Source organism: Talpa occidentalis, unplaced genomic scaffold, assembly GCF_014898055.3.
Source record: "Talpa occidentalis isolate TD23 unplaced genomic scaffold, MPIMG_talOcc4v2.1 talOcc4.12, whole genome shotgun sequence".
Taxonomy (NCBI): domain Eukaryota; kingdom Metazoa; phylum Chordata; class Mammalia; order Eulipotyphla; family Talpidae; genus Talpa; species Talpa occidentalis.
Genome location: NW_023601212.1, coordinates 54,636,483 through 54,658,290, shown reverse-complemented (window position 1 = coordinate 54,658,290; position 21,808 = coordinate 54,636,483). Strand labels below are relative to the sequence as shown.

The window sequence follows — 21,808 nt, the reverse complement described above, 5'->3', positions numbered from 1 at the left end:
GTGAGAAAATGTACTCCTGGAACTTAGGGGATGTTGTAAATGAATGTTACCAAAATTGAAAAACAACAAAACTGTGTGGTATTGGCAAAAGAACAACTAGATTAACGAAACAGAGCAGAGAGACCAGAAATAAAACGACATCCATACAATCAACTGATCTTTGACAAAGGAACAAAGGTAATGTAATGGAACAAAGAGAGTCTCTTCAAAAAATGGTAGTGGAAAAATCAGAAAATCACATGTAAAAAATGAATCTAGACATAGACATTACACCCATCACAAAAATTAACTTCTATGGATCACAGACCTAAATGTAAAATATGAAATTTCTTGTAGATAACATAGGAGAAAGCCTTGATGACCTTGGGTATGTGATGATTTTTTAGAAACAACAATGATCTATGAAAGAAATAACTGATATGATGAATTTCATTACAATTAAAACCTTTGCTCTTTGTAGACAATGAGAAGACAAGCCACAAACTAGCAGAAAGTATTTGTAAGACACAGCTGATAAAGGACACTTGTTTTAGGGATGGACAAAGAACTCCTAAAACTCGGTAAGAAAAAAACCCAAGATGATGAATGTGGAGCACTAGGAACTCTCACTCAGTTCCAGTGGAAATGCAAAATGGTAGTCGCTAGGAAGATAGTTTGGAGTCTAAGGTCCAGCTATCATGTTTCTTGGTATTTACCCAAAGTAGTCAAAAACTTATGTCCACACAAAAACCTGCACGTTTATAGCAGCTTTATTCATAATTGCCAAAACTTGGAAGCAACCAAAATTTAACCATTTAAATATTGGGTGGTCAGAAAAGTCATGACACATTTGTGCATAGAAAACAGAAAAAATACATCATGATTTTCTCATCCAAAAACTCTGTACAAGCAGATAATGGAATACATAATATAATGAACAGTTTTAGTTTACGTTTCTGAAAGGTTTTACCATGGTCATTGTACCCCCAATTAGATTTAAATGGTAGACAGTATCTTACAAAAGAGAACAAGGTTAAAGATACATTGCCTAGTTATCAAGTAGCTGTGAGAAGAGAGTATTTATCCTGCATAGACTAGAACTAGCTACGTGACATTTATATTTTAAGAAATAATCATTTAACCTTTTTGCTGCAGCTATCAGTCTCAGCTTTCTATGAGAAGCACTTGGTTAGGTTTTAAACATGAACTTTTAAAGCAGTATCAGGGGAATAAAATTCTCAATGTATAAATCTGTAAAACAGGATAATAACAGCCATGGTCTGTCAGATCACACTTGAGACTGGGAAGCATGAAGATCAAGGCTAAGTAGAGGTGTGCTCTGGCTGGGGATGCTACACTGGCCATCTCAGACAAAGGGGCATTCATTTCAGTTATGCTGTATGAGGAAGTGGTGAGATACGATATAATTTATGAAGAACAGAGCTTAAATTTTAAAGTTTCACATCTATAGGATTACAGTCAACCAGCTAAGAAAAGGCTGACTGAGCTGTATAACAATCCCCTAGCAGAGGTGAATGAAATTTTAGTTCAAGTGTAACTATAAAGCGAGATTTAAATTTGGAATGTAAGGATTGCAAAAACAGTACTTCAGAGTAAGGGATATGGTATCCATAAAGAAAGGAATTTTAGTAACAAATGTCTGGGATTTATGTAGAAACAGACCGATATGACGGCAGAAACACTCAGGAAGTTGTAGTAAAGAGGAAAAATAGGAAGAGAAGAGAAAGACCAATTTAAAGGACAAGGGGAAACCACACAGGTAAATCTCATCTTAGTATAAGGAGGTACTTAGAGGACCTCTGGATTTTCTCTTATGTTGAGCAGAGAGCTTACTGGCAGGCACAGGTGCCCAACAAATAGTCTCTGAAAGAAATATGTTTTGTATCCTAATGAGTTTTGTACCCCCAATTAGATGGTAACTACTTGATTATATACTCTTTTGTATTCTCCTCTCCATTTAGCACAGTGCTGGGGACTTAGTAGTTGCTCAAAATTCATTAGTTAATTGATTTCTCTGCCTTCGGCATCTTCAGTGAAACACAACCGCAAGAAGAGCTGTCTTTCAGAAATGTGTGAGCTGCTCACCCCCTCAAAGTGGACAAAAGCGAGATGATGAGAGAGGAATGAGAAGAAAAGGGTGCTAACATTTTACCAAATTAATGAGGGGATATATTGGTCCCCACAATGTGCTGGGAAATACAAAAACAGTCATAAGCCCATCTCGGAAAAGCTTGAGCAAGTCTGTAGGGATTAGAACAGTTGCTGAATTTATGGTACCCTGGGAACCTCTATTTGTCAAGTGCCATAGAGGCAGCCCTGACACTGGCACAGGTGAAGATGAATTTTCATTCAGAGCAGTGAGCCTTCTGACTCCATTAATCCTCAGGGTTTTGATGATGAATTTCTTTCTTTTTTTATTTTATTTATTTTCACTCTAATGCCTCCTCCCACTGCCCTGTAACAGTGGGCAAGGAACAGAACAGATGGTGCTTTACGTGGAAGACCGAGGGCTCATGAGGATACAAAGCCTGCCCACTCTGAAATCACATGACTGCACGTGCAAGGAAAAGCCTTGATTTCCCCTGGGAGACAGAGATGCAATGATATTAGTATTCCCAGTGGAGAGAGAGGAGGGGGAAGGGTAACAGGCCATTTACAAGGAAGACCGCATTTATACTAATATACTCTTCAGCAAGGCTCATGTTTAATCACAAAATAACGAGAGGCCCAATAACTGAAGATTCAAAAACACCATAGTAAAAGAGAGGCAAATAAGGGCTTTAGTAGGCTGCTATGCAAAGCCCATTTAGAATGAACTAGTAAGGACATACAGCAGAACACTGGCCTCTAGTTAACCTGCCATTGGCTCTGACCCAGTTTTAATCGGAAGAAGTCAGGATTTACAACCTGCTTAAGGATGGAGTTTGACAACTGCTGTAATCAGAAGAGCTGTCAACACAAGGACAGCTGTCAAGCCAAACTGTAATTCATAAAAAATAATAGCTAAACCCCCAAGACATCCCCAACATTGTCTGTGCTCACTGGATTTAACTGTACTTATAGTTTTACAAAAGTTCCAAGATTAGGTTAAAGGTCCTAAAATCAAATCAATTCAACAAATAGCCATTTAGTGCCCATTAAGTACAAAAGGCTAAATAATATTAACTGACTATTCAATAAGTGGAAAAAATATGCCCCACATATTCTCTGGCATATAGTAAGTGCTTAACAAATGGTAATTATTGTTACATCTCAAATCTGTTTTGATAACATTAAAAAGTGGTAAAAGTCTATGACTTAGTAAAAAAACTAATTAAAAATAAACCTCTCCTATAAGTGATTATTAAACTTAAAATGTTAATTTCATGAAACATTTCTGAGTTGTCAGAATATTTTAGTTTTATGCATTTGTACTGCTAAAACCTCTGGCTAATGGTATTATTTTAGTGTTGAATTATGTGGATTATAATATACATGATATTTATTTTGTTCCTTCTACTATGACTAATATAATTTCTGAGAAACAGAAACAGAGGTGGTTTTACTAGATCAATTTTGAGTAGGATTCCTGAACCAGGGATAATTTTTATTAATGTCCAAACTTTCAGTAAATAGATATATGAATACAAAAATACCTAGGATGGACACAACTACTGATATATGTGTTTACTCACAAGTACAGTTTTGAAAAATAGCCTCGACTCACTCACTTTATTCCTATAAAAGATTATCTTCCACAAAATAATGTCTAGTTTAAAAGGATTCCAGGACTGTAATTTTTTAGGAAATTATGAAACGAGCACCAGAAGTGGAAGTTGTCTGAAGAGGTGTCTTGGCTGTTACCAAGGCCACAGCCTTGTGAAGGCTGTGAACAGCACTTTAACTTTTTTTTTTTTATCTGCAGGTGTAGGAAACCAGGCCCAGCTAACACTCGTTGGAAAGGCTGGTAATACATACACCAAAACAGTAACACTACCACCTTTTATCTGTCCAGATTTGGACTTTAATGTTTGTAAATTTTTTTGATGTCCCCCTTTTTATTTTTGTAGAAGAAATGGGGTGTAGGCCAGAGGTGTGAGGGGTGAGAGGATTCACCAGAAAGTAGGGAGCAGAATAGGCATAGGCAGATTGACTGAAATACACTGCTAAGAGGAGCAATGGGTGAGACAGGAAAGGTCTGCTGCGCCATATGTGGGTTTGCTCCCTGGTTGGGGGAACTTATCCATGTAACTGGATGGAGCTGGAAGGGATCATGCTCAGCTAAATAAGCCAGAAAGAAAAATACCGGATGGTCTCATTCATAGCAGGAATTTAGAAAACCTAAATAAGGGACCAGGAGACACTCTGGGGGTAGAGGGGGGGGGTGCGGAGAAGGGAGTAGAAGGGAGTAGGACCAAAACAAGGGGGGCGGAATTGTATGGGGACTATAACCAAGATGAAAATGCATACATTGTGCAAAAATTAAAATGATGTAAAACATATATAAAATTTAAAAAAAGATGAATTTACCCATGTAACTAAATAGCGCATGGACTGGACTGAGAATCCCATCATTATTAGACTGTCAGAAGCATCCTTGCCCTGTTAACTCCTTCCAAATGCTATCTACCCATTTCCCCAAGGTAACCATTACCCTGCCAAATTGAACTCAACAGTGTGTTTGTGAGGTTCATCCAAGTTGTTGGACATAGTTGTATTTTTTTCTCATTGCTGTGCAGTGTTCCATTAGATGACTATACCTTATCCTGAGCAAATCTGTCACTTCCTGAATCTCAAGATTCCAATGTCTTATCAATTATGGAAATTATCAGTAAATATATCTTCAAATATTGATTCTTTGCTAATTTTTCTTCTGAAACTCATATTTTAAAATGCAGGATGTTCTCACTGCAGGACTCAATGTCTCTTTTCTGTTTCCTTCTCTATCTTTCTGTGCCATCTTTTTAGTGATTATTTTATTTTATTATTTTAAAGATTTATTTATTTATTTATTTATTTATTTATTTATTTATTTATTTATTTATTTATTTATACAGGCACTGGGTACAGTCAGAAGGACCGAAGTACACTGCTGAGGGGAGCAGCGGGCAGCAGGAGAGTTCTGCGCACCATGTGGGACCCTCCTCTGGTGGGCGGGGAGCAGCCGGGGATCGAACTGGTGCTGCAGAAGCCGCTGGCAGCCTCGTAACCCAGCCCAGCGCCCAACGGCTGCGCCACCGGGGAGGCCATTTAGTGATTTCTTTATAACTATCTTTCAGTTCACCAAGTTTTACTTGTTCCAATTATATACTTGAATCTATGTAAATTATAGATTTCATTTATTAAAATTTGATTTAATTTTCTTTCAAATCTGCCTGTTTTTTTTTGGATTGTTCCTATTTTTTTGATTCCTTGATTTTATATATTTATTCTTGTGGTCACTACTTCTGGCTCAAGAAACATCATTTCTTAGGTTTGTTGACATTAAACTCAAACCCACAGTTTTCCCAGATTAGTGTATAGCTCACACACCTACTACCATGGCTATTAGATCCTTGTTTAATGGGTGGGTTGTAAGGGACACCCAAAAGTCTGAACATGCCTTACCCTTAAAAAGGGTATTGGGTCTATTTTATTCAGCAAATTATCAGTGCTCAAAAATATATGTTGAAAAAACAAGCAAACACCCAGTCAAAAAATGGGCAGAAGAAGTAAAAAGACACTTCTCCTAAGAGGAAATGCAAATGGCCAACTGGTACATGAAAAATGTCCAGTATCGGGCCTCCCTGGTGGCACAGCGGTTGAGCGCTGGGTTGCAAAGCTGCCCGCAGCCTCTGCATCGCCGGTTCGATCCCCGGCTGCTCCCCGGCCACCGGAGGAGGGTCCCACATGGCGCGCAGACCTCTCCTGCCGCCCGCTGCTCCCCTCAGCAGTGTACTTCGGTCCTTCTGCCTGCTCTGCTCCCCGCTCTGGCTCTGGTGAATTCTCTCACCCTCCCGCGCTTCTGACTGTACCCAGTGCATGTATAAATAAATAAATAAATCTTTAAAAAAAAGAAAAAAGTCCAGTATCTCTTATAATCAGGGAAACACAAATCTAAACCACAATGAGAATGGCACATATCAAAAAAAAATGGCAACAACAAATGCTGGCAAGGATGTGCTGAAAAAGGAACCCTCTTACATTGCTGGTGGGAATGCAAAATGGTCCAACCACTATGGAAATCTGTGAAGCAAACTCAAACTACTAAAAATGGAGCCACCATATGACCCAGAAATTGTACTCCTAAGAATATACCCAAAGGTCACAAAAACATTAATTCAAAGGGAAACCTGCACTCCTATGTTTACTGCAGCACTATTTATAATAGGTAAGATATGGAAACAACCTAAATGCCCCCAAACAGATGACTGGATAAAGAAGATGTGATATATACACACAATGTAATACTATTCAGCAATCAAAAAAGATAAACTCATGCCATTTGCAGGATGGAGCTGGAAGGGATTATGCTTAGAGAAATAAGTCAGCAGGAAAAATAAAAATATCGGATGGTTTCACTTATAGGAGGAATATAGGGAAACCAAACAAGGGGTCAGGAAATAAAATAGACAAAACTAGCAGGCAAACTATAAATTGGAGACATTCAGCAGGGGAGGGGGAGGGAGAGGGATCAAAACAGGGGAGGGAAGAGCACAAGAAACTATGGTGACAGTTCATGAGTGTCTTGGTGTTGGTAATTTTTTGGGGATTACACCTGAGAGGAGAAATCAAACTTGTACAAAATTGGACAATGCGGGCCTCCCCGGTGGCGCAGCGGTTGAGTGCTGGGCTGTGAAGCTGCCCACAGCCTCTGCAGCGCCAGTTCAATCTGGGGGCCGTCTGGTGGGCAAGGGTCCCCACAGGGCGCGCAGACCTCTCCTGCCATGCCCGCTGCTCCCCTCAGCAGTGTACTTCGTTCCTTCTGCCTGTTCTGCTCCCCACTCTGGCTCTGATGAATTCTCTCACCCTCCAGCGTTTCTGACTGTACCCAGTGCTTGTATAAATAAATAAATAAATCTTTTTTTTTTTAAAAAAAGGCTTTTTTAAAAAAAAATGAACAATGGTGTAAAAATATATAAATTTAAAAAAAAATATTGCACCCCCCCAAATTTTTTAAAATAAATTTGGTGACTTACCTTCTTAGTTATATTTTATTCATCCAACAAATATTGAATCAATATTAGCTTTCTGTATATCTGTCTGAAGTCAGTTTTAGTATTTACTATGCACATATACATTCGCAGCAACACTAGATGCAATCTTCTACACCTCAATCCTTTCACTTAACATGTATCTTAAATACTTTTCCTTATCATTATACAAAGAAAATACAGTTTATTTGAAGTCAAGAGACATTTGAAAAATCTCATCCTTGTTGTTATCCAGAAAAGCATTTTATATATCTCAAATTTAAATGGATACATTCTAATATCCATAAAGGCACTCACCCCCAATGGTTAAACCAGGGGTGGTGACAGAATGACTCAGATACATTTTCAAGGGCATATTCAGTCCAGTTTAACTGTTTCTATAATGTCTGGGTAGAGAAATGAAAGGAAACACAACATATGCTACAGAGAAGACACTAACAATGTCTGACTCAGTGAATGAAAGAAGGAATGAGCGGAATAAAACAGAACTCAGTATGTGGATGCACTAGTAGGGGTTCTCTTTCTAGGCACAGCAGTGAACTCCATACTTCATCGCAAGTATTTGTATTAAAAGAAAGTTGGTTTATTGAAGTTCAGAAAAGGGCAGCCATGAATTTTGTACCTAAGGACTAAAAATCACTCTGGACAGTGTCTTCTTCCTCCTTTCTGATTACTTGGTTGGTTGACTTATGCCTGACTGACTGTCATTACAGTCATGAAGGCAGCTGTGAAAAGTTTTTTTCTGAGTTAGAAATTAGGGTTTAGGGCCTCCCCAGTGGCGCAGCGGTTGAGCGCTGGGTTGCAAAGCTACCCGCACCTCTGCAGCGCCGGTTCAATCCCCGGCTGCTCCCCCGCAAATGGAGGAGGGTCCCACATGGCGCGCAGACCTCTCCTGCTGCCCGCTGCTCCCCTCAGCAGTGTACTTCGGTCCTTCTGCCTGCTCTGCTCCCCGCTCTGGCTCTGGTGAATTCTCTCACCCTCCTGCGCTTCTGACTGTACCCAGTGCTTGTATAAACAAAACAAACAAACAAATAATAAATAAAAAGAAATTTGTTTAAAAAAAAGAAATTAGGGTTTAGAATGGTTAGCACTCAGTGATGTTAGAGGAGCTATGTGCAGGACGATCACATAGATGTGTCTGGGGGGTGAGAATGTGAATCTGGAGGAGGCATGGGACAGCTTTGTTCCCTTTCCTGGGGACAAGGCTTTGAATTTCTGTATCTCTTAGGTAAGTTTAATGACTTTTTTTGAGTTAGGATTTCTTTATTATAAAATGGGAAAAACACAACTACTTTAGAGGGTTGTTTGTAGAAAGGAGCCTAGAGATTACTTGTATACTACATTGTATATTGCACATTTTTAATGATATATGCTTCAAAGATATTTGGTAATGTATGTATGTATATGTATGTATGTATGACTTGTGTGTAATGTCAATTAAATATTTAATTATGGCATTCAGAGGAAAATAAACTTATAAAACAAAGTTTTGGCCATTACAAATAATTATGAGTAAATGATCTTAATCACATCTCATTATATACATGTCCAGGAGTATTTATAGGGTGTATATCTAAAAGTGGAACTGCTGGGCTGTAGGCTAAGTGTAGTTTTCACTTCACTAGATTGTGCCAAACTGATCTTCAAAGTGGTTGTAACAGTTCACGCTCTCATCAGCAATGTAGGAGAGTTCCTGTTGCTCCAAATCCTAATATTAATATTTGTACATGTTTACATGCTGCCAATCTGACCAAAGTTTAATCTTCACTCCCTATTTATTAAGGAAACAATTCTTCAAGGAACTTTTATTTTTCTGCATGTCTTATGAGTAAGGTGAGAATAGCTTTTGTTTTAGACTTTCTCTTCAAGGATGTTTGTATAGTGAACAGCCTTGAGCAACATATGTATTATCTCCTTCCAGAGTAGAGGACTGGTTTGTTTCCTGTCCAGTATAATATATTCCCTCTAGATTAAGAGGGTTTGCTTGCAGCTTATTACAAAAGCCTGGAGCTCCCTAAGCTTAGGATGCCTAAGTTAAGACACACTAAGTATGCACACCTGATTTCTGCATAGCTCCTATAGGAGTCAAGAGGAAATGATACAAACATGATGCTCATGCTAATTGCTGCATCGTAAAGAACAGTCTGTTGTCTCTGCTCTAGAAGTTTCATGTCTTTCGCCAGCATCCATGAATCTGTGTCAGGCTGACCTGTTAGCTTGCAAGCAGGGTATAATCTCAGACTATTCATACTTCTTGACAGTTATTAATGAGGATAATCATCTTTTCTTGTTGTTTATTGGTTTCTTGGTCCTTCCCGTTTGTGAGATATTTTTGGGGGGTCCATTTTTTAATTCAATTGTTTCACTTACTATCTGACTAAATGTTCTTGATATATTCTGAATACTGACTTTATGTAGTTAATTGCATTTTAAATATCTTCTTTGTGTTTTGCATTTTAACTTTGCTTACACTATACCTTTATTAAACAGAAGTTTAAAACATTAATATAGTAAAATTATAATTTATGATTTGTATTTTTGTTTTTCTTTTGTTAAGAAATCATTCTTTACCCTATATACTTGTCTGAAAGTTAAAAATTTTGTTCTTCCCTATTATGCACTCAGTCAGCTGAAATGATTTATATATGTGGGGTGAGTTATTCTGGCTATCTATCGTCGTTTAACAAGCCACCCAAAAATCTAGTGGCTTAAATGTCACATGGTACTATTTTTCATAATTCTGTGGGCTGACTGCTGCTTCAAAGAACCAATTTTTGGTTTTGTTTATTTTCTCTATAGTGTACCTATTCTCTATTTCATTTATTTCTACTCCAAACATGATTATTTCTTCTTTCTGCTTTCCTTAGACTTAGCCTACTATTCTTTTCCTAAGAAGATTAAGTTATTGATTGAAATATTTCTTTTTTCTTTTTTTTTAAGATTTATTTTTTTTTATTTATTTAGACAAGCACTGGGTACAGTCAGAAGCGCAGGAGGGTGAGAGAATTCACCAGAGCCAGAGCGGGGAGCAGAGCAGGCAGAAGGACCGAAGTACACTGCTGAGGGGAGCAGTGGGCATGGCAGGAGAGGTCTGCGCGCCATGTGGGACCCTCCTCCGGTGGCCGGGGAGCAGCCGGGGATCGAACCGGCGCTGCAGAGGCTGTGGGCAGCTTCGCAACCCAGTGCTCAACTGCTGCGCCACCAGGGAGGTCCTATTTCTTTTTTCTTAACAGGCTTTTAGAGCTAAATATTTTCCTGTAAACATTACTTTAGCTACACTCCACAAATTTTGGTATATTTTGTTTTCATTCATCTCAAAATATTTTTTGATTTCTGCTTGATTTCTTCCTTGACCCATTGGTTAGTTAAGAATGTGTTGTTTAATTTCCTCATTTTTCTGAGTTAAATTTCTTTCCCCCTACTCTTGATATCTAATTTTATTCCACAATGTTTAGAGAACATACTTTGCATTATTTCCATTCTTTTAATTTTATTGAGTTGTTTATAGTGCAAATATTGTTTATCTGAAGAATGCTCCATGTGTACCTGAGAAGTATGTCTTATCTCCTCATTGAATGAAAAATTTTATGTATGTCTATTGGATGTAGTTGCTTTGTAGTGCTGGTCAGGTCTTCTATTTCCTTGCTAATCTTCTGTTTAGTTGTTCTCTCCGTTACCAAAAGTGGGCTACTGAAATCTTCAGCTATTTTTGAATTGTCTATTCTGAGTTTTTTCTTTAATGGTTGATCTAGGGTTTACCATGTAAATCTTATCAAAATCACCTTTAGATTTAGTTAAATTCCAGTGATATATAGAAACATTACTCCCATATAGCTTTTTTTTTTTAAAGATTTTTTTTTTTTTAATATAGGCATGTTTTTCTTTATTTATTTGTTTGCTTGTTTGTTTTGTTTATACATGCACTGGGTATAGTCAGAAGCGCGGGAAGGTGAGAGAATTCACCAGAGCCAGAGCGAGGGACAGAGCAGGCAGAAGGACCGAAATACACTGCTGAGGGGAGCAGCGGGCGGCAGGAGAGGTCTGCGTGCCATGTGGGACCCTCCTCCGGTGGCCGGGGAGCAGCCGGGGATTGAACCGGCACCGCAGAGGCCGCGGGCAGCTTCGCAACCCAGCGCTCTACCGCTACGCCACCGGGGAGGCCCACTCCCATATAGCTTTATTCCATTGTATCTATAATGTTAAAAATCCAACAAAAAGTTTTAATAACTTTAACATCTGTGGTCATCTCCTTATTAGCCCATTACAGCTGTGCTCTCACCCATCTCCTCTGCGCTGTTAATGGCAAATATATTACACCTCTATACATTATAAGCCAAATGATACATTATATACCTTACATTTTAAACATTACTTTTTAAATCAGCTAAGAAAAGAAAGGAGAACAAGTATGCACTTAGACTGCCTGTTATAATTATGTAATTACCTTTATGAGTGCTCTTTGCTTTTTCATGAGGATTTGAATTACCATCTAGGGTCATTTGCTTTCAGTCTGAATATATTCCTTAAATATTCCTTGCAAGGTGCCTGCTAGCACAAATTCTCTCAGTTTTTGCTTATCTGGTAAAGATTTTATTCTAACTTCAACTCTGAAAGATAGCTTTGCTAGATACAGATTCTATATCTACAAATAGATATTCAAGGTCAGAAAGCAGTAGGACAATATATTCAGAGTGTTCAAATTAAAAAAAAAAACTACCAATTAGGGCATAAATTGCTCTATACATTAACACAATGAAATTGTGGCTTCTTTGAAGGTCAGTGCATGATACTTGTTCTGACCACGGACAAGTATCCCATTTGCCTTATTCTTCCATTCCCTCCACTACTGTTTGAAAGGGCTCTTAGCCTTGAACAGAAGTTCTGTTACAAATGAAGTCAGCAGTTTTTTGGGAAAAGACTAGGAGCTATTTGCCTCATGATCTGCTTCTCCCTTACCCCTTGCCTCTGGGAAAATCCCTAAGCAAAGCTCTGGAGATGAGTTGCTTGGTGGTAGTGGTGAGCATCCTGAATGCCTCTTAGCTTGCCTCTCCTGATATGGAACTACCAACAAACAAGCCAGGGCAAAGGTGATCTGGGCCCAAGTATTCTCAGTGTACTCTGTCTAAAGCAGAGCCTCCCTTTCATGAGGTTATAATGGGAAAAAGAAGGGACCCCTCGTCTTTCAATCATACTTGCCCAGAAACTTTGCCCTAGCAGTAGTTGGAGGCAGAATGAGAAAAACTGAAATTCTGCTTCTTCCAGGAAGAAAGCGCTGATTGGGAGCTGGTTGGAGAGGGAGCTCTGTGTTCTTGGCTATAGCATTCTTTTTTTTTTTTTAAACATTAATTTTTTTTTTAAGATTTATTTATTTTATACAAGAACCAGGTACAGGCCAATGTGCGGGAGGGTGAGAGGATTCACCAGAGACAGAGCGGGGAACAGAACAGGCAGACTGACGAAATACACTGCTGAGGGGAGTAGCGGGCGCAGCAGGAGAGGTCTGCCCCGCCTTGGCTATAGCATTCTGAGTGGAATCTTTGTGCTGCTGCATAGGGGTGAGAAAGGGGTGGGGGAGGAGGGAGTGATATTGCTTCAAATACCACAAACTTTTGTCTTCTTGCCAAATTTTCTTAACTAGATACTTCTACATTTGTTGTTTGTCAGAACCATTTTCAGAAACATTAAATGACTGTATTGTTAAAAATAGTTTTTATTACTTTTACAGAGGAGTAGTTCAATAAACTTCCCCTGCACTGGCAGAAGTCAAACTGTGCCTTCATTATTATAACTTTAAAATAACATCTCGATGTTTGGAAGAGTAAGTCCCTCTTTCTTATTTTTCTTCAAATTGCCTTAGATATTCTTTGTCCTTTATTCTTCAATTTGAATTTGAGGACAAGCTTGTTAAAGTACACAAAACCTTGCTGAGAGTCTATGAAAATTTTCTGAAGGTTAGCTTGGAATGAAATCATCTTTATAATACTGAGTCTTCCTATTCATTAAAATGGACTATTTCTCCTATTAGGTCTCTAAAAAATGTCTTTAGAAGTGGTGTAGTTTTTTCCATGAAGGTTTTGCATGTCTTTGTGAGGCTGAATTCTAGGATGTTATTGCTTTTTAAAATAGTCTTTAAAATGTTTGGGCCTCCCTGGTGGCGCAAGAGGTTAAGACACAACCTATGAAGCTATCCACAGCCACTGCAGCATGAGTTCGATCCCCAGCCAGGGAGCTAGCCACATGGCACAGCACACTTCTCCTGACTTGCCCACTGCTACCCTCAGCAATGTATTTAAGTCAATCTGCCTATTCTGCTCCCCACTCTGTCTCTGGTGAATCCTCTTACCCCTTACACCTCTGGACTGTACCCCAGATCTTGTATGCATAAATAAATAAATCTTTAAAAAAAGTTTTATGTTCTACCTTTTTATATTAAGGTCTAAGAATGAAATTAAAAAAACCTGATTTTGTATTTAGCATCCTTGCTAAACTATATTACTAGTTTTAATAATTTGACTGTAGAGCTCTTAGATTTCTATGTAACCATTTATATTATTTTGTTATATTATATTATATACTATAATGTTATATTATATTATTTTGTTTCTTTTTATCTATCCCATGTACCTTTTATTTCTTAAGCTTTTCTTTCTGTGTACTATAAAATTCCAAAAAACCTATCAAGAAATAGTTGTGGTAGGCATTATTTTCTTATTCCTGATTTTAAAGGAAATACTTCAAATATTCCAGTTTTAATAATAATTTTACACTAGGTTTTCAATCAGGCATTGGAAGCTTCCTTTCATTTCCAGTTTACTAATACTTTTGATCATAAATAATAACTTCAGCTAACATTTATCAGGTATAGACCAGGTGTCAGGCATTATTCTAAGTACTTTACATGGATTAACTAATTATATGCTCAAGTAATCTCTGAGGTTATTATTCCCATTATCATGAGTAAAAAGATACAGTAAAATTAAATAATCTGTCTGTGTTCCACAGCAGAGCTAGAATTTGAAATAAGATCTCTGACTTAAAAGCCTTCAGCCTTAACCACTTTTTTATATTGCTTCTTAGAATGAGTGTTAAATTTCCTCAAATGTCTTTTCTGTATTTGAGTGTACCATATGGTGGTTGGTTGTTTTTGTTTATTTGTTTGTTTGTTTACCTACTGAATGGTTTGTTAATGTGGTGAGTCAACTACATTAACAATTTTTTAAAATGTGAAATCATCTTTGAATTTCTTAGATAAATTCAATTGATCACAACATCTTCGTTTTTAAAATACATTGATGGATTTCATTTGATAATATTTTATTTTGGACTTTTGTATCTAAGTTCAAATGTGGCACTGACTTACAGTATTCATGGTTTTGGTACCTAGGTTATACTGAGTTGGGTATCTGGTGACATTTCAATATTCATTATCAGGCTGATAAATATAGATATCTTTTAGATACAATCCCAGTGAGATTTTTTTTTAATATATAGAATTTCTATCATTTTTTTAAAGATTTATTTATTTATTTATTTATTTATTTATTTATTTATTTATTTATTTATACAAGCACTGGGTACAGTCAGAAGCACAGGAGGGTGAGAGAATTCACCAGAGCTAGAGTGGGGAGCAGAACAGGCAGACTGACGAACTATACTGCTGAGGGGAGCAGCGGGTGGCAGGAGAGGTCTGTCGCGCCATGTGGGACCCTCGGTGGCCGGGGATCAAACCGGTGCTGCAGAGACTGCGGGCAGCTTCACAACCCAGTGCTCTACCGCTGCGCCACTGGAGAGGCCCCCCAGTGGGATTCTTGACATCCAAGCAAACACTAAGCAGTGGACAAAAGTGCCCAGGAGCATCTGGGCTACTTACTCATGAATGGTGGTCTAGGATTGCCAAAACCAGCAAAACAGTATAATATATTCTGTCCCAGAAGATCTGAAGATGGCTGACTCTTAATCTGCTTAAAAACCACTGGCTGCCTTTTATTCATCCATATTCACACCCAAACAGAATAAAAGTAAGAATACTTTTAATATACTTTATGGTTTACAAAATAACATTTTATTTTTTTAAATTTTTTTTAAGGTTTCTTAAATATTCCATTGTGCTTTTTTTTTAGATTTATTTATTTATTTATACAAGCACTGGGTACAGTCAGAAGCGCGGGAGGGTGAGAGAATTCACCAGAGCCAGAGCGGGGAGCAGAGCAGGCAGAAGGACCGAAGTACACAACTGAGGGGAGCAGCGGGCGGCAGGAGAGGTCTGTACACCATGTGGGACCCTCCTCTGGTGGCTGGGGAGCAGCTCGGAATCGAACCCACGCTGCAGAGGCTGCAGGCAGCTTCGCAACCCAGCACTCAGCCACTGCGCCACTGGGGAGGCCCCAAAATAACATTTTATTTCACTGAACTTATCCAGTACTCTTTAAGAGTCATGTATCTGTCTTATTGATTATCCTTGACCTATAGATGGTGTAAGTGAAGATTACTTAACTAGGCTAATCAGTTAGTAGGGGAAATGAGTTAAAAAAAATCTTCACTCATATGTTGTACATTAAGAAGCAAAACAAAATAATGATTAAAACAAAAATATATGTTTAGACTATAAGACCAAATTAGGTTAACTGAAGGAAAAAGCAATGCAGAATGGATTAATCTGGTTAAAGTGTCAAGTGTAGAATGGAGGATGGAATTGAGCTTTTGGTGGTAAACATAATGTGTTACAGACAGATGTTGATTGCTAATGATGCTTACCTGAAACCTACATATTACAATGGAATGTTAGTTCAATGAAAGTTGAAATACATGGAAAAAAAATCAAAACATTAAAAAAAGCTGTTTTTCTTTACTTCAATCTCATCAAGAAAGAATTTCTTGTGGGAGTGATTCTAGATGATACAGTAGGAGAGATTCTAGATCATATGCTGACAACGACAAGTGACTTAATTGTTATTGACACTACAAGAAAGAAATAACGAATTTTCAAAGGGGAATTGGAGAAACTTTCATGTCTGTTGATCATATAGAAATGCTCAATTCACAATGAATATGCCAATAAGAAATTTAATGTATCTCTTAACTTTATAGGTTAGCAATCTATTTTTTAAACACAAAGTTACTGTGTCTCTGCTTGCTGCCAGGCATTTTTCTAAGCACTACAGTAGGTTGGACAAAATTGACAGAGAAAAGTCTGAAATATATTTATTAATAATTTAGAAACATCTTACCATAATGTAGAGCTGTTTGACCTTCATTGTCCTGTAAAAAAACAAACATATAATACATTTTAGAAATCTGAGCTACTGAAGTAGTAGGAGAGTACATAAGCTACAGTAAACGCACTCAGTGGACCAAAGTTCAACATTTATGAGACACAGGAAAAGAAATCATTTCTTTGAGCCTCTCAGTAATTTTCAACAGAGCTTGCTCTGTTGGAAAGCAGAGAAAAGTAGAATGGTAACTTGTGCACTGCACCAGCTATAGAAAAGTGAAAGCATAACAACAGTTACAGATAGTAAACCAGGGGAATCCCTTAAAATGCAGCAGACTGATTACCCAGTAAGTGACAGAAAAATGGGTGCTGTATATAATTTATCTTAGCTACTATTACGTTTTTTTCTATACTTGCTCCCAAATCTGTCTAAAAGGTCTGTGATTTATTTAAGAGTCAATAACATTTTAATCCCTTTTTCATGACTCACTAATTCTAGGCTCATAACATTAGGCTTCCTACTTAGATCAAATATAGAGAAATGTGTCTTCAAGGCACACCCCAGAAGTTTAATAAAGTCAAAAGTTCCCACAATTTACTCAAGAAACTCCAAGAGTTAATTTTTTTTGTTCTTTAAAAAACCAAGATATTCTAACTAGATATACTAATTATAGCACAAATGAGTACTTTTTAGCAATGCTATTCTTAAACTGAGAGCAGGTAATCACATTACAAGAGCAACAATCAAGATTAAAAGGTGAAAAGCAGAATATAGTAATTAATCTAATACGCACTTAGCAGTAAGTATGATCATTCAGATGCACAGAAATACAAATAAATGCTTAATCATTACTGTGAATACCTGGGAGAGGGTGGGGTGAGATTATTTCTTAAATCTTTAGGCACGTCATAGTAGCCTTTCCCACTTTCTAAAAGCTGAATGTGGAAGTTGGTCCCCACAACATTTTGGCTATGGTTCTCTTTACTTAATGCCCTAGGAAGAAAAACAAAAAGCTCCCACAGTGAACTTATTCTCTGGATCAGATATGTAGTAAGAAAAAAAGTCATGTCTTAAGGACTTTTTAAGAACTAGATAGGTTTGGCAGTCATGACAGCTGGTGAGGTCAGGAGGACAAACTTGAGCCATTATACATTAATTTTTTTCCTATGAGGGAATGGGAGTGCTCACTGGATTTTGAGGTGAGGTGTTGGTGGTTGGGTGGAGATATGAAGTCAATATTTTTTTATAGATTTTATTTTATTTATACAAGAGCTGGGGTACAGGCCAGATGCACAGGAGGGTGAGAGGATTCACCAGAGATAGAGTGAACAGAACGGGCAGACTGACAAAATACACTGCTGAGGGAAGCAGCGGGCGAGACAGGAGAGGTCTGCTCGCCTGAAGTCAATATTTTTGAGGAATCCTACGAATATGACTGAGGTACACAGTGGCTAAGTTTGGGATGTGCATTAAACATCATAAGATGTTTATGATGTTTATTCTAGTAAACATAACTTCTTAACTCTAGTTAAGAAACTAGAGTCTAAGGGGAATAAAAGGTGGAAAGCACCAAGAAGTTAGAAAGATAGACACTTTTTGCCTACCTCTTTTCTTTTTCAATACAACTCCTACCTTGTTGCCTGCCTCCCTCTGGCTTTGCTCTGCCCTCAAGGTTAAGGAAAGGTAGGGTAAGAGAGCTGAGGAAGCTACAGTGATGCTCCTGAGAGGCAGCATGAATCTATGTGGCAGAGTATTCCATCCTGCCTGGCTCTAGTTAAGGACAATTTTGAAAGAACTGTTCTGATTGTTACAGCTTGACATATCTACTTTGCCTGTTTCCAATGCTGATCAATAAAATGTGTGTGTGTGTGTGGGTATGTGTGTGTGTAAGTATATGTAGATACACAACTACCGAGCTTATACAAATTCACATTTACGGCTTAAAAATCCAGCAATGGAACACAATGGAACATACAATTTCAGAAAAGGCCTAAGCTATTGCAACATAGTAATATGGACCCTATTTACTATCCATCAAACAAGGTTATATTTTCCACAATTATCCATGTTTAGAGAATACAGTTCTCTTGCTACTTATGCATTAATTTGTTTAAGCACTGTACTTAATATATACTCTGTTCCATATATACTCAGTTTCTTTTAATTTCTAATTGTTTGTCTTCATTAGGGAGGTAGAAACATAATTTCTATTAATCATTTTACCAATGAATATTAAATTTATATCTCTACCACAACTTCCAGTTAATTAAAAAGTATTTAGTGAGCTCCTATTATGTTGCAGTCATTGTTTTAGGTACCAGAAAGAGCAGTGAGCAAGACAGAGAAGGTCCCTGATGTTATAAATTTTATATTCAAATAAGGGAAGTAATGAACAGCTAAATCCATTACATAACAAGGAGTATTAAGTACCCTGGAAGAAAAATACAAAGCAGAAAGAGTCTAGTGTGACATGGGGTGCTGTTTTAGACGTAGATAGGCAGAAATAAGGTATGTTTATACAGAGAACTGATGAAAATTCCAGGGGTGCAGGTAACCCAAGTTGAGCTAATATGCACATCACCCTCCAGAGCTAAATGTCAGTACTATATGCAGGGAAAACCCATTAGCATTTTTCTCTCAGGATTTAGAAAATGGAGCCAGGGGATGGAAATCTGTGTATAGAGAAGGTTCTTTCCTCCCTGATAAAAAACACTGGGTGTAATGAAATAAGTCAGACACTAAAGGACAAATATTGTATGATGATTTTACTTAGATGAAGTACCTAGGGTAGTCAGATCCACAGAGACTGAAATACAATAGTGGTTACCAGGGGCTGGAGGGAAGAAAGAAAGGGAGTAGCTGCTTAATAGGTACAGAATTTCATTTTGGGATGGTGCATATTTTCTGGAGCTGAAGAGTAGAAATGGTTGCACAATAATGTACTTAACATACATCAATTATATTTAGTCATTGAACCATATACTCAAAAGTGGTTACAGTGGTTTATTATATGTTAAGCATATTTTATCACAATTAAAAAAAAAAAGTGAAAGATGTGAGCCAGGAAGTGCAAATGGCAATGGCCTGCACTTTGGAGAAAAACCAGTCTACAGTAGGAAAGAGTGAAATATTCACTAAGAAAAAGGTAGTGGTGAGAGATGAAGAGAGATTCTCTGGTTCTTGTCATTCTAACCATATCCTTGCCTTTCTGGGTTAGGTGAAACAGCAGCAATACACTCCCTAGACAAATGTGATCATTCTTGCCACTTGCAAACAGGAATCCTCCTTAACACAGGATGCAAAGCAATTATGCCTGAACCTTGTTCATCTTCCTAATTTCTTCTCCTCCCAATTTTGACTGCTAATCCCAATGTCTGTACTCTTACTGCTGTAAATGCTCTGAACGCTACTTGAAAACTGTTCTCTAACCTTTTAAAAATATTTCTGGCTTTTTTTATCAAGCTTTAAAAATCTGCCGTTGATAAATTTTAGTGTTTTAGATAGATATATTTTAGAGTACCTATATTTCTTTTATTTGAGCTTGGGGGAGAAAGCGAGTGAGTCTACATGTTATGTGGGCTGTGCTGCATGAGATTTGCTTACTGTTGACTGCTTCTTGTGTGCTTTTTGAAGTTTGAACTGTAAATTCATTTTAAGTATGCTTTATCTGTTAAAAATTCTTTGCTGTGTTCCCTGGATTGAGAGCCTATCTTTCCAGGATGATTTCTTTTGTTTCTGCAGGCTCCATATCATTCTGAGGTCCCTAAATTAACTTCTTAGCCTGGGGAACACTTAAAAGTAGTGTAAATTTTAAAAAGACAAACCTCTCCTCATACCCAACTCTGGCTCCTGAACTTGGAGGACAGGCCATGACAAATGTTCTATAAGTCAACTCTTTTGGGCAGACTCATAAATTTCCTTTTCCCCAAAAATGGCTAGTATTCTTTGAGATCTCTACCCTTTGAGATATCTACTAAGTCTGGCAAATCTACTCAGGGCAACCCAGTATTGGTTTAAACCTACCATTTTCTTTTTAAAGCTTTGGAATTTTATAAACTTTATTTAAGGCTCACTGTGTTTCTTAGCTGTGCTTTGGCTGATGGAGAGTTACATTGATTTTTCATAATTTCAGCATCATTTAAAGGAACACCTTTTATATTTTATTCTGCATTTCTGAGTGTTTTGTGTTGTGAGAATTTCCAGATTATTTAGTAAGGAATCTTGCAGGAAAAGGAAATCTCCTCAACATTTAAGACTCAGTTCATCTTCTTTGGGAAACCTTCCCACTGCCCCTGTTCGACTAGTGTGGAATAGCATATACTATCTATACTCACCTAGCTCTTTTACTAAGACTACAACTTCTTGTAGGCAAGTCCTGCACCCAGTTCCCATCATAGTGTCCTCCATTCAGTATGTGTTTAGCAAATATTTATGAAATAAGAGAATGCTTATACTCTCTAATCTTTCTTACTGATTTATTCTCTAATCTCTTGACCTACCCTTTTTTTCTTTTAATGGAACATAAAAATAAAGTTTTACTATTTCCACATATTTATTCATATAGCATGGAATAAAATGACAGATGTAATAATCCAATGAGAGCCTAAATAGTGAACAGGAGACTTAGCTTACTATTAACGAGGTATAAAATCACTTCTATATTCAGTCTGGTTTCTAGATTATTCTTCCTTCTAACTGTGCGTGAATCAAGGCACTCTTTAGAATTTTTATATCTTACTTTGCTATTTTTGGTCATGCCTCCATTTTATTAATAATTATTGTTTATGGACTTAGTTTTCTTTATTTCTAGACTAGGTACCCTATTGAATATAAGAATTACATATTTTTTATTCTATTAAATGAGGTACTGATGGAAAATATTAAGTATTTTGCTCAGGATTAATTACAGGAAGCATTATTTTATCCCTTTAACACTAAGTAAAAGGTTGGAAGACAGCCCTGTAAGTAAATGAGATACCCTAAAAAGGAAGGGACAGCCAGGGATGGGCACTATGTAATATTTAAGAGATGAATCCATTAAAAAGACATAACACTAATATATATGCACCAAATAAAGAATCATCAAAATATATAAAACAACTATTAACAGACCTAAAACAGGTCTGTTTTTAGGGGACTTCAAGATCCTGTAAGAAGAACAGTGAGGAACAACCTCCAAGTCAATGGGTGGCACTTGATGGTAGAAAGCAGAGCCTTTGTAGACTCTACCCTTGATGTCAACTCTATGGCAGAAGGTGGAATTTTCCAGACTCCACCCCTGAGTGGGGGCTGGTGGGAAATCAGGGCTGAGGTAGGATTTTGGCAGTTAAGTCGCTGGAACTTTTGGCATTAAGTTGCTGGGGCTTTGGGGCAATTAAGCTGTTACTGCCGGTGAGGAGGGGTGTTTATGTAGAAGCCACCAGT

The 21,808-nt window shown here is 37.6% G+C and overlaps 1 protein-coding gene across 1 annotated transcript in view; it reads right to left on the bottom strand.

The window, feature by feature from the left end:
- ACBD6 (acyl-CoA binding domain containing 6) overlaps positions 1-21,808 on the bottom strand; it is a 172,628-nt gene that overhangs the window by 7,823 nt on the left and 142,997 nt on the right. Inside the window, exon 7 of the mRNA XM_037506349.2 lies at positions 16,400-16,430. Coding sequence (XP_037362246.1) covers positions 16,400-16,430 — 31 coding nt within the window. The remainder of the gene's footprint in view (positions 1-16,399; positions 16,431-21,808) is intronic.